This window comes from Ostreococcus tauri (assembly GCF_000214015.3).
Source record: "Ostreococcus tauri WGS project CAID00000000 data, contig chromosome 18, whole genome shotgun sequence".
Lineage (NCBI taxonomy): Eukaryota > Viridiplantae > Chlorophyta > Mamiellophyceae > Mamiellales > Bathycoccaceae > Ostreococcus > Ostreococcus tauri.
In genome coordinates, this window is record NC_014443.2 from 82,107 (window position 1) to 93,699 (window position 11,593).

Below are 11,593 nucleotides of genomic sequence, written 5' to 3' on the forward strand. Positions count from 1 at the left end.
ATGGCGAGCGTGTTCAAACGCGGCGTCAAGGCGACGCACGCGCCGAGAGGAGAGAATGCGTCGGACGCGGGTGAACGGCGACGGGAACAGCGAGACGTTCGCCTCGACGCCGCGCTCCGCGCGTGGACGACGCGACGCGGGAGCCACGAGAGTAACGTCTCGGTCGCGATCTGGCGGCGGGAGCGGTCGATGGCGGAGGTGATTCGATCGAGGGGACGGCAATTGCAACGCGTCGGGACGGCGCGCGGGAACGCGACGTGGTTATTCGCGGAGGAGTGTGCGTTTTTATGCGAGACGGAACGCCTGGCGTTGTTCTTTGATGAACGAGAGGAGGAATGCGCGAGCGTACGGGCGGTGTACGCGCTGATGGCGCGAACGGGGGTGGGGTGGGAGGAGTACTTGGCGTACGCGCACCTACGCCGGTTGGGATACGGATGTCGACGGTTCGGGAGCGCGTGGACGGTGGACGCGAGATCTTCGGACGATTGGGCCAAGGAGACGGGCGGAATAGGAAGGTGGGGGGATGGGGAAAACGGTGACGGGGTGAAAACGGGGGAGGTTGAGGTTGAGCCGATCGCGGAGCCGCCGGTGAAGCGGCGGCGCGTCGAGGAAACGCGAAAGAAACAGCGCGATTTACCGAGTCGACGCTGGTGGCTCGCCGCCGGAGACGACGCGCACGATTGGATCGGCCCGGAGATTGACGCCGCGGCGCGCGCTCGAACGGAATCGCACGCGTTGGAGTACGACGAATCACCGGTGGAGGCGCGGTTGACGTTTCAGGTGTACCAACCGAATAGACATTTTAGCAAAAAGTCACCCGATCCGGTGAGCTTTTATGTGTACGTGTGCTCCGATCGTCCGCCGACGGGACGCGAGGCGCGAGCGCTGTTAGATCAGGCCCAGGGTAAGCCCGTGCGCGTGGTGAGCTGCAGACAATCGACGGTGATGATGTTCACGATTGCGGGTGGGTGACGCGTTAGGCGCTCAGTTTTTTCATCTACGGTACCTAAACGTATTCATACAACTATTCGAGACGAACGATCGCGATCATTCCACGCGAACGAAGCGACGCGTGGGATCTCCGGGAACGAACGCGTACTCCGCGCCGTCGTGAGCGCGAACGGGGGAGCCGACGTACCAAAAGACCCAACCCTTGCGTTTGCCGCGAAGCGCCGCCGCGGGCTCGTCCACCAGAGCTATCGAGAGCTTCTTCACGTCGTCTTTCGCAGATTCGTGCGCCTCGGCGCGCGTGGTCGCTCGATGACGGTCGCCAAAAAGTTTTCGTCGCGCGCTCGCGTCCGCGCAACTCGACAAGGACGCGTGCGTCTCTTCGGCTAGAAACACCAAGCGCGTCGGCGCGCCCATGTTCTTCAACGCCTCGCGACCGTCCGGCGCACACGCGTCTACGTACGCGCGCGCGGATTGCAGACGTCCCAGCGACGCATTGCTGACTCGCATCAACGTCCGAAAAGCAATCTCGGTCCGCACGACGTCCTCACCGGGTCTCGAACCGTCGAAAATTGCTTCGCAGAGTTGACCTTCGGAGACGATTCCGCGCGTCCATAACTCGACGACGAATTCGGCAATGTCTCGCGCGTCCTCCTCGGACGCTCGAGCGAGCTCGGCGATCGCGCGGTCACTAACGACTCGCTGAAAATCATCCGGCATCTCCACGCAAAGGTGAGCGAAAGTCGTAGCGTATCGAGCTCGTCCACGAGACGCCGCTTCTACCAATCGCTCGGCAAAGTCATCGAGCGCGTTCGCGTCCACCAAAGCCGCGCGTACCCGCGACGTCATGCACTGCACGTTATCGGGCGTCACGCGATTTATAGCGGATGTGAACGCGGCGAGAGGGCTCTCATCTCGTCGTTTGCTTTGAGTGGCGGCGTCCGCCGACGAGCGTCCATCGTCTTTGGCGGCGCCGCGCCAGTCCGAGTAATCCCGCGCGTCATCCGGATCTTCGGTCCATCGCTCCGCGCGCGGTTTTTGATCGAGTATTGGAAGTACGACGACATTTTTCGCGCCCCGTCGCTTGGCCACGCCGTTCGCCGACGGATCCTTCACGCGCTCGAACGCGAGTAACTCGCACGATTGAAAGCTCTTCACCACCGACTCCTTGGCTGTCTTCACGCGCACCGCTAGGCCGAGCGCGCGGTGAAATCCATCGCACACGTCGCGAAGTAAAATCTCCTTCACACCGCGCCCCCTGTGGTCCGGCAAGACGCACAGCCGATCGACTTGCGCGGTGGTGAAGATAGAGTCGAGCGACGCGAACGGGTACGCCGCGGTCGCCGCCTCATCGCTCTGCATCGCGCTCAGCGCGATGTACCCCACGCGTTCGCCGTCTCTGAGCTCGAGTTCGTAATACACGCCGTGCGCACCGGGCGGGGCACCGACGTAGTGATGCGCGGCGTATCCTCCGTCGACCCATCGTTCGGGCGACGATTCGACCAATCGAGCGAGCTCGCCGTCGCGCAACGTCGCCGTCGTTTCCCGCGAACGCTCGGCGACGAACGCGCGCACGCGCGCGCTCGCGTCCTCCAACTGCTCCGACATCGTCAGCGCCAATCGCTGAATGGGATCTTCACCACCAAACGACGTCGCCTCCGCCTCCGCGACGGCTCGCACGCCGCCGTCGTCCAAGCGCTCCACCGTCGACGTCGCGCGCTCGAGCGCCCGCGCGTGAAATTCCCGCCACGTCTCCGCCGCCGCGTCCTCACCCACCCCTTTCGGATACAACCGCCGCGCCGGAAGTCGCGCCGCGACGGCGTTGAAGCACAAATTCGCGCGCCGACATCGTCAGCGCCAATCGCTGAATGGGATCTTCACCACCAAACGACGTCGCCTCCGCCTCCGCGACGGCTCGCACGCCGCCGTCGTCCAAGCGCTCCACCGTCGACGTCGCGCGCTCGAGCGCCCGCGCGTGAAATTCCCGCCACGTCTCCGCCGCCGCGTCCTCACCCACCCCTTTCGGATACAACCGCCGCGCCGGAAGTCGCGCCGCGACGGCGTTGAAGCACAAATTCGCGCGCAAACAATCAATCCGTCGCGGCGGCGTCCACGTTCCCGACACGTCGATCCCGGTCCGACGCCCACCGTCTCGACGCGTCATCGCCAGGAACATTTGCACCGCCCGCGTCGTCTCCGTCCCCGCACCGTCGACGCACACGACGAGCACGAACGCCGCGCGCGCCGCCGCTTTCACCGCGACGTCCCGCGTCCGTCGCCACGCGTTCGTCGTCATTCGTCCATCGTCGCCGACGCGAAGGACGTCCACGCGCGCGTCCGCGACGTCGGCGTCGAGCATCGCGCGCGCGCGCGTCATCGCCTCGGCATCCGTCGCGCGTCCGAGCGCGATCGCGACGACGACGGCGTCGCGCGCGCGCGCGCGCGTCGCCATTCGACGCCATCGCGTGCGTCCGTCGGTGACGCCTTTGGAAATTTTATACTCGAAAGGCGACGTACCGGTCGATCGCGTCGTGTCCCTTTCGCGCGTCACCGGTCGAGGACACGGCGACGGACGACACATCGTCGACCGGTGACGCCTTTGGAAGTGTTATACTCGAAAGGCGACGTACCGGTCGATCGCGTCGTGTCCCTTTCGCGCGTCACCGGTCGAGGACACGGCGACGGACGACACATCGTCGACCGGTGACGACGGGACGCCCCGTCGTCACCGCGGGCGCGCATGGACGCGCGCGCGCGCGGGGGCGATGACCTCGACGCCGCGCGCGCGGACGTCGAGCGCGCGCGCGCGGTGACGACGGCGTGCGCGCCGATGTGCGACGCGACGCGAAAGGTGTTGCGGGCGATGACGGATGTGATCGACGCGTGCGACGCGACGCCGGCGCTGGGCGTCGCGCGCGCGGGTGGGGACGACGACGACGATGGACGCGCGCGCGATGGGTGGAAGGCGGGCGGGCGCGGTGGATGGTTGGAGCGCTGGGATGCGAACGCGGACGCGGCGGCGGACGCGGCGGACGCGTCGCGAATCGGCGCGGACGTCGTCTACGAGGACGCGACGACGCGGTGCGCGCGCACGGGGACGCGATTGTGGATGTCGTGCGATGGGTTGGTGTTCGTGACGTCGGCGGAGGTGGGTGGGCGAGGGAGGCGCGGGGAGACGGAGACGGCGACGGCGACGGAGACGGCGACGGCGACGGCGACGGAGACGAAGGACGCGACGCAGACGCGTTCGACGCAGTGGCCGGCGATTCCGCGCGATGGGGATGGGAAATCCGCGTCGCACGCGGCGGCGGAGCGAACGCTCGCGGGGACGGCGGCGATGGAGATGATTGATGAGATCGCGACGTGCGTCGGGCGGCTCGGCGCGAGCGAGGTGTTCGTCGTCTGCGAACGCGTCGGGGACGTCGACGCGATGCGAGGGACGAAGATTCGCGACGCGTTCGTCACGCTCACGGGTGTGTGCGTTGAGAACGTGTTCTGCGTCGAGTCGTGCGCGGTGGATGGTCCGCGGTCGGGCGACGCCGATACGGACTCGAGCGGATGGCGCTCGAGCGCTTCGTCCTCGCCCGAGAAACTCTTCCGCGAGCGAATCGCCGATTGGCGCCAAAGATGGCGAAATGAGAGGGCGAAAAAGTTGCGCGATGAAAAATTTGAAAAGATGCGACGACAGGCGCAGTTTTGGGGCATGTTCCTTCGAATGGACGACGCGTCCGTCGCCGAGGAGCGCGCTCGCGCGGAGGAGACGACGGAGGAGACGCCAGAAAACAAGGCGGTTCTCGCGCGCGCGCACGAAATCGCGTCCATGACGGCGATTCACACGTATCTGAAAACCGCCATCGAGGGTGCGCCGCGCCTGGGGGTCCCGGGAGCGCCGGAGATGGCTCGGAAACACTTTCTCAAGCATCCCGAACCCGAGCGCGCGCCGCTCATGAACGCGGTGTACTCGCATTCGCTGGCGCAATACGCGTCTGCGCTCGTGTGCGCGTGGTTCACCCCAGGACCGATGGGTGCACACGCCGCACACTTCACGAATCGGTTCAGGATTTGTCTGTTCTGCGCGTGTCTATCCGGCCACTCGCCGCTCGATCCGGAGGTGGTGACGGTGGCCATCGGACTCGCCGCGGGCGTCGACAAGGAACACTTGGACATGCATCCCGTGATTCGTTTCACAGAGAGCGATGGCGAGATCTCAAGCGAAGACGAGATTGACGGAATCGCCGTGGATGTGGCGCCTGACGACGCGCCGAAGATTGACATCGACGGTGACGCCGTGGACACGAACGCCGAGACGGTGCCGAATCAGGACGATGCGTGGACCACACTTGGATCCATTTCTTCCCTGATGCAAGACGGGCTCGATCGCGCCATAGCCGAGAGTAACGATTTGAAAGAGCGTGCGTCAAAGATGCTCGTGGATTTCTTAAACTCTGGCAACAGAACGGCTCGGCGAACGCGTCGGCGAGCGATGAAGGCTGCGTGCGACGCCAAATCGGATGCTCTCATGATGAAAAAGATGTCTTACGACGATGCCGAGTCGCTGGCTCGAGATGTCTTTCGCACGGAGTTCACGCGTCAGGCGACGAAAGATCTCACCTCGCTTGTCTTCGGATCGAAGTTCTACGTCGCCGTGGCCGCAGACGTGACGCAGGCGATCAACGCCTCGTTCACGACGTACATCGCCAGATCGAGCATCGACTTGTTCTTACCCATGGTTGAAGAGCACGAAGAGAAGATGAAGAGGAAGCAAGCGGAGGAAGCGGCTGCGGCCGTTGCCGCGCTGACGACGAAGGACGGGTTCATTCGCGTCACGCTTCGCGTCGAAGACGGCGATGTCGTGCGATGCGAGCTCACCCCGACGCCTCTTCCCACTATGGTGGAACAGTTGTTGAGCGCACCGAAAATAATCAGTGAGAAGACAGCCGTGCTCACGACGACTACTGCGAGCAAAGTGTCGTCAAGTGCTGAGGTCGTTACCACGTGGGCGGCTCGAACTACTGAGTCAGTGCGTCAGGAGACCAATCGCGGGTTTGAGCGGGCGCAAGAAAACGCCAAAGCCATGTCGATGTGGGCGACCCGAACCACCGATACGGTGCGTAAAGAGACCAATCGATCCCTTGAACTCGCGCAAGAAAATGCTAAGTCGAGCTTTGAGACCGTTGGCGCGTTTTTCGATCGAACGACGAGCTCGCTGAACGACGCAGTGACCACGGGAGCGTCCTCCGTCGTCTCGGCGTTTTCTGCTCTGACATCCAACGGTGAGCGCCCCACCGCGGCGTTCGACGTCCGTTCGCTTCCAGTCGAGCGCATCTTGTCGGCGTTGGAAAACGAAGAGGTTGATCGCGTCATAACCGAATCGAATCTCATGCTGAAGATGCCCACTGACTTGATCCTGTCCAAGGAGCTCAAGGATGTGTACGCCGAAATCCGAGCCGACTCGAGCGCGTTCATGAAGTACAAGGATGACGAAAACGTCTCGCGAGCCGTACAGCGTCTCCTCGAATTGGTCGTCGAAAGCGGCGACGAGGCTGCGATCGGTGAGCTCACGCGCCTGGGCGTGTTGCCGAGACCAAAATCTCAAGCCCGGATCAAGCTCGAGCAGTGGCGAACGCAATTCCGTGAGGAGAAAACCGCCGAAGAGCAAGTCCCATCCGATCCGCAAACTGAGCCCGAAACCCAGTCACCGCCGTCCAAGCCGTCCATATTCCCGAGCGAGCTCCCACACGTGCCATCACCGGCGCAGCTCGCGACGAGATTCTCCGCTGCCTTCTCCGCCGTGCCGCTCTTCGGCGGCTCCCTCTTCGGCGCGCCCGCCGAGCGCCCGAGCGAGCAATCCCAACCCACACCCGATTCCTCTGCCACCGGTAAAGCCGCGCGCGCGGAGCCAGCCCCAAGTAACGCCGCGGGTTAGCGCCGTCATCTCTCACGCCTCAGCTGTAAATGTATCGCTAGTTTGTTTTTGTTCCATCCGCCGCGCGCGTCCCGACGCGAAAAACCCCAACCTGCGATGATCATCCACCAAACCTCAGTCTTCGCCTCTCACGCCCGCGCGAGATGCCCACGGTGAACCTCAACCGCGATGGACTCTTCACCAAGCTCGGTAAAACGTTCACCGAGAGCGAGTTCGACGAGCTGTGCTTCGAGTTCGGCATCGAGCTCGACGAGGTGACGACGGAGAGCGCCATGCAGAGTAAATTCCTGGGTCAGGACACCACGGATGGTACGACGCACAAGTCGGAGAAAAGCGAGACGGCGAGCGACGATATCATCTATAAGATTGATATCCCGGCGAATCGATACGATTTACTGTGCATGGAGGGGATCGCGCGGGCGCTGAACGTGTTCAGAGGGACGACGCCGACGCCGACGTTTCGCCTGAGAGAACCTGCGAGCGGGACGCGGGAGGTGATGCGGGTGAAATCGAGCGCGATGTTGGTGCGACCGTTCGTGGTGTGTGCCGTTTTGCGTGGGGTGACGTTTACGAAGGAGCGGTACGAGTCATTCATCGATTTGCAGGATAAGTTGCATCAGAATATTTGTCGAAGGCGGAGCCTGGTGGCCATCGGGACGCATGATTTGGGGAAGATTAAGGGACCGTTCACGTACGAGGCGCAGATTCCGGAGGAGATTGAGTTCACGCCGCTGAAGCAGGATCGGTCGTTCAACGCGCGAGAGTTGATGGAGTTTTATAAGGGGGATCAAAAGTTGAAGCACTTTTTGCACATCATCGAAGACAGCGTGGTGTTCCCGGTCGTTCGGGATAGCGAGGGCACGGTGCTGTCGCTGCCGCCCATCATCAACGGCGCGAAGTCAGCCATCACGCTGGACACCACGGACGTGTTCATCGAGTGCACGGCGACGGATCTGAACAAGGCAAAGATCGTTTTGAACACCATGGTGACCATGTTCAGCGAGTACTGCGCGGAACCCTTCTGCGTCGAGCCGGTGGAAGTGGTAGATTGCACGGGTAAGGAGACGACGTATCCAGATTTTATGACGCGTTTTGTCGACGCGGACGTCGATTACATCAACAAGCGCATTGGGACGTCGATCGATCGCAAGACCATGGCGGCGCTGTTGTGCAAAATGCAACTCCAGACAAAGCTCGGGGCGGATGAAAAGACGCTTCGAGTCGAAGTACCGCCGACGCGCTCGGATATTTTGCACCCATGTGACATCGCTGAAGACGTCGCCATCGCGCATGGGTACAACAACATTGCGCGCACTGTACCAAAGGCGTACACCATTGCGTCCGCGCAACCCATCAACAAGTTTTCAGACGCCGTTCGAGACGAGGTCGCTCGCAGTGGGTTTAGCGAATTGCTGACGTGGATTCTGTGCTCGCACGATGACAACTTTGCAAATGTGCTCAGGGAGGACAACGGCAATAGCGCGGCGATCGTTGCCAACCCGTCCAGCTTAGACGTACAGGTAGCTCGAAGCAGCCTCCTTCCAGGCGCGCTGAAGGCTTTGGGCGCCAACAAGGACGCGCCGCTTCCGGCGAAGTTGTTCGAGGTTGGTGATGTCGTCGTTTTAGATCCCACCGCCGACGTCGGGGCGCGCAACTCTCGGCGACTGCTGGTTCTCTATAGCAATGTTCACAGCGGTTTCGAGGTTGTCCAGGGCGTGCTTGACCGAGTGATGCAAGTCGTCGGAATCGCGAAGTTCGACGGGTCGGACTTTGGCTATCAACTCGAGGCGTCGAGCGAGCCGACATACTTTCCGGGCAGACAGGCGTACATTATGCGCGAGGGCAAGAGGATCGGTGTCTTTGGCATCGTGCACCCGGATGTGTGCGCCAAGTTTGATATCGTCAGTCCGACTTCGATTCTTGAACTCGATCTAGAACCACTCATGCCGACGCTCAAAAAGGCGTAAGATGTGATGAATGAATGAACGAATGATCATATGTGACAAACTGCCTTTCCCGCTGAAGAGACGATCGCGCGTGAGATTCGAGTTCGGGGCAAAGCGCGTGAGCCGTGTTGGTTTGGCCTACGATGCAATAACATTTCGATTTGCGACTACTAACGGTACTGTTTCCTTCCTGATGATGATTTTTTGGATCCCTTGCGCTTCATCGTCGTCGTCTTCTTGACAGGTGAAGATTTGCTTCCGGAGAGGTTGTACGACCCCGGAGCGAGCGCGTTACTCGTGCTTGTCGGCATCGAGGAACCGATGCCACCGATCTGCATCGAAGTCCCTCCGCCCGAGGATGGGGAGTAGCTGCCAAGCTGCTGTAACTGCAAGGACGTTGACCGTGCTAGCGTCGATCCAGGAACGCCACCGAGCGGTGCACGCTGCCCAGATCCCGGAGCCATTCCCGGGACCGCACCGCGACTGGGAGTCATCGGCGATATCGTCCCGAGACGCTGACCCCCCGGTACGCCGAGCCCGGGTTGCCCGCCGTTCGGGCCCACAGGCGGCGCGCCGAACGTTTGCTCAGCCAACTCGGCTGGACTCAGTAACTGACCACATATCGTTTGCACGTCACGCCAGGAGCGGTGCGGCGCGTGCCGACGAGACTTGTCCATCCCGAGTCGTTCTATTTTTGCCGCCTTGCGAATCTTCATGTGCTTTGCCATGACAGCGCACGATCGATCAAAATGGACGCGCACCGTCTCGTCCTCGACGGGAAGCGCGCGAGCGATGAGCATGCGAGCACCACTCTTACTGAGATTAAGCGCCGCAATGGCGTTCTTATTCTGCTCTTGCTCAGCAACTTGCGTGAGATGAGAGAAACGCCAGCGGCAGTGTTCGATGCGATGATACGTGCCCTTGATCGGCGCGCCTGCGGCAAAGGCGTCGGTGATGAGAGCCCAGTTGGAGCCAAACTCGTGCACGATTGCGCACAAGAGTTGATCCTCCATGGGGGACCACGAACGCATGGCGCCGGCGCGGCGCTTCTTCTTTGCCTCCCTCGCGCGGCGCCTCTCGTCCATGTGCATCGTCGAGCGCTTTGGAATGGGAACGCCAAAATCCATATCCACCTCGTGTCCCGGGACACCGAACTGAATAAATTCGCCACGTCTATTCTTCTTCCGTCGTCCCTTGATGTCGACCATGTACCCTTCCTCGTCGAAGTAATTGCCGTGCGCGGCAGCGGCCGCCAAGAAGGCGCGGCGCTCCTCCATCGTCGCACGATAAGCTTCCTCCTCTGCTTGGTGCCGCGTAGCCTCGGCGAGCGCTCGAGCGCGTTTTCGCTCGTTTTCTTCCCAACCGCGCAGACTGCGCTCGTACTCAGCGAACTTCTGAGCCTCTATTTGCATTGTTTCTCTGTAAACGCGCTCTGTCAAGGCTGGGACGGCGTCGTAAATCACTGGGATAAATGAATCAATGAGCGGAGGCGTCGGCGGCGCGAGCAGATCCATGTCCATATCCATACCGTCCATCTCCAGAGCCTCTGCCAAGGCGATGCGATCTGATTTCGCATCGCCATCGTCCCCGTTCTCCCCATCGTCCTCCTGATCCTCCTCGGGTTCGTCCTTTTTCTTCGCCCCGCGCCCGCGAGTCGATTTCATCACCTTTTGCTTCTTCGCCGTCTTCTTTGCCGTCTTTTTCGCCTCCTTCTGATCCTTCGCCTCCTTGATCTCTATGGCATCGAGCACCAAGTCACGCTTCATCTCAACCATGGCTAAGTACAACTTGTTGGATGCCCACGAGTTGATGACCTTCATGCCCGGCGGAGGTGGCGGTGTGTTTGCCAGCTGCTCCATCGATCCTTCGGTCGGGTCACTACCCGGGGTGAGCGTTGCACGACGTTGCGCCGGGTTCTCACCGTCCGCATTCTGGACATCCTCCATGTCATCGTCGACCTCGCTCTTGTTCTCGTCCCCGCCTTCCGAGGTATGTTCCTCGTCCTCGTCCTCGCCGTCCACGAGCTCGGTGGCGTTCGGCAGCGGACGCTCCTTCGCCCGCTCCCACGCCTCGGCCCAGAACTCGGCGACCTCGGAAGCGATCTTTGCGCAGTGTACCTTTTTCCGACCATTCTCCGCCTCCTCACGATCCATGGGAGCGCCTTCGCACGCCGCGGCGAGGTGAGACACCTGCCTCGACGTCTCTTGCTTCCAATCCCGCTCGCTCGCAAAGTCGCGAGCCAACCACGTCATCTCCGTTAAAACGTACTCCCAGTGACTCTTCCTTCGAGAATCATCGTGTGTTTTCACCGTTCGCGCCTCCAACGCTTTGATCTTCTCCCTGATCGCCTTCGCCCGGGCGATGAGCGCGTCCTCGTCGCGCACTCGGCGTTGCCTCTCCTCCGCGCTCTCCTCCGCGCCACCATCCGACGTGGACGCGTTCGCCCCCGCGCGTTCGCGCGCCATGACGCGCGCGCACACCACGCGCCCACGCCCCCCCCTCGGTGAAGAAAATCACCACCACACGCGCGTCGTCCTCCCGTCTCGCCGCGCGCGCGACCGACCGACGTCTCGCCGCGCGCCGCGCGATCCCGACCGACGTCCCGCGCCCCTTCCCAGATCGTCACCAACCGCCCCGAGGGCGCAAAAAAATCGACGATCCACCGGCTCGACGCCCGCCTTCGTCCACGCGGTCGTCCACGCGCGCGCACGTCGTCGCCGATCTCAAATCCAATTCCCTAATTCCCCGAATGCGCCCTCTTTCCACGCCTCTC

At 62.0% G+C, this 11,593-nt stretch overlaps 5 protein-coding genes across 5 annotated transcripts; 3 read left to right on the top strand and 2 right to left on the bottom strand.

Annotated features, from left to right (window-relative positions):
- On the top strand, window positions 1-972 carry OT_ostta18g00450 (tRNA-splicing endonuclease, subunit Sen54; the record flags this gene model as incomplete). The annotated part of the gene is made up of 1 exon (XM_003084036.1): window positions 1-972. One exon carries the CDS (start codon window positions 1-3, stop codon window positions 970-972), a length of 972 nt encoding a protein of 323 aa, XP_003084084.1.
- Window positions 973-1,047: 75 nt separating this feature from the next.
- Window positions 1,048-3,400, bottom strand: OT_ostta18g00460 (Acyl-CoA N-acyltransferase; the record flags this gene model as incomplete). The annotated part of the gene is made up of 2 exons (XM_022982923.1): window positions 1,048-2,726; window positions 2,770-3,400. 2 exons carry the CDS (start codon window positions 3,398-3,400, stop codon window positions 1,048-1,050), a joined length of 2,310 nt encoding a protein of 769 aa, XP_022840521.1.
- A 288-nt stretch (window positions 3,401-3,688) lies between these two features.
- On the top strand, window positions 3,689-6,874 carry OT_ostta18g00470 (unnamed product; the record flags this gene model as incomplete). The annotated part of the gene is made up of 1 exon (XM_003084038.2): window positions 3,689-6,874. The coding sequence occupies one exon, from the start codon at window positions 3,689-3,691 to the stop codon at window positions 6,872-6,874; it is 3,186 nt and encodes a 1,061-aa protein (XP_003084086.2).
- Window positions 6,875-7,017: 143 nt separating this feature from the next.
- OT_ostta18g00480 (Phenylalanyl-tRNA synthetase, class IIc, beta subunit, archae/euk cytosolic) lies at window positions 7,018-8,841 on the top strand (the record flags this gene model as incomplete). Its single annotated transcript, XM_003084039.2, has 1 exon — window positions 7,018-8,841. The coding sequence occupies one exon, from the start codon at window positions 7,018-7,020 to the stop codon at window positions 8,839-8,841; it is 1,824 nt and encodes a 607-aa protein (XP_003084087.2).
- Window positions 8,842-8,990: 149 nt separating this feature from the next.
- Window positions 8,991-11,285, bottom strand: OT_ostta18g00490 (HAS subgroup; the record flags this gene model as incomplete). The annotated part of the gene is made up of 1 exon (XM_022982932.1): window positions 8,991-11,285. One exon carries the CDS (start codon window positions 11,283-11,285, stop codon window positions 8,991-8,993), a length of 2,295 nt encoding a protein of 764 aa, XP_022840522.1.
- Window positions 11,286-11,593: the final 308 nt, after the last annotated feature.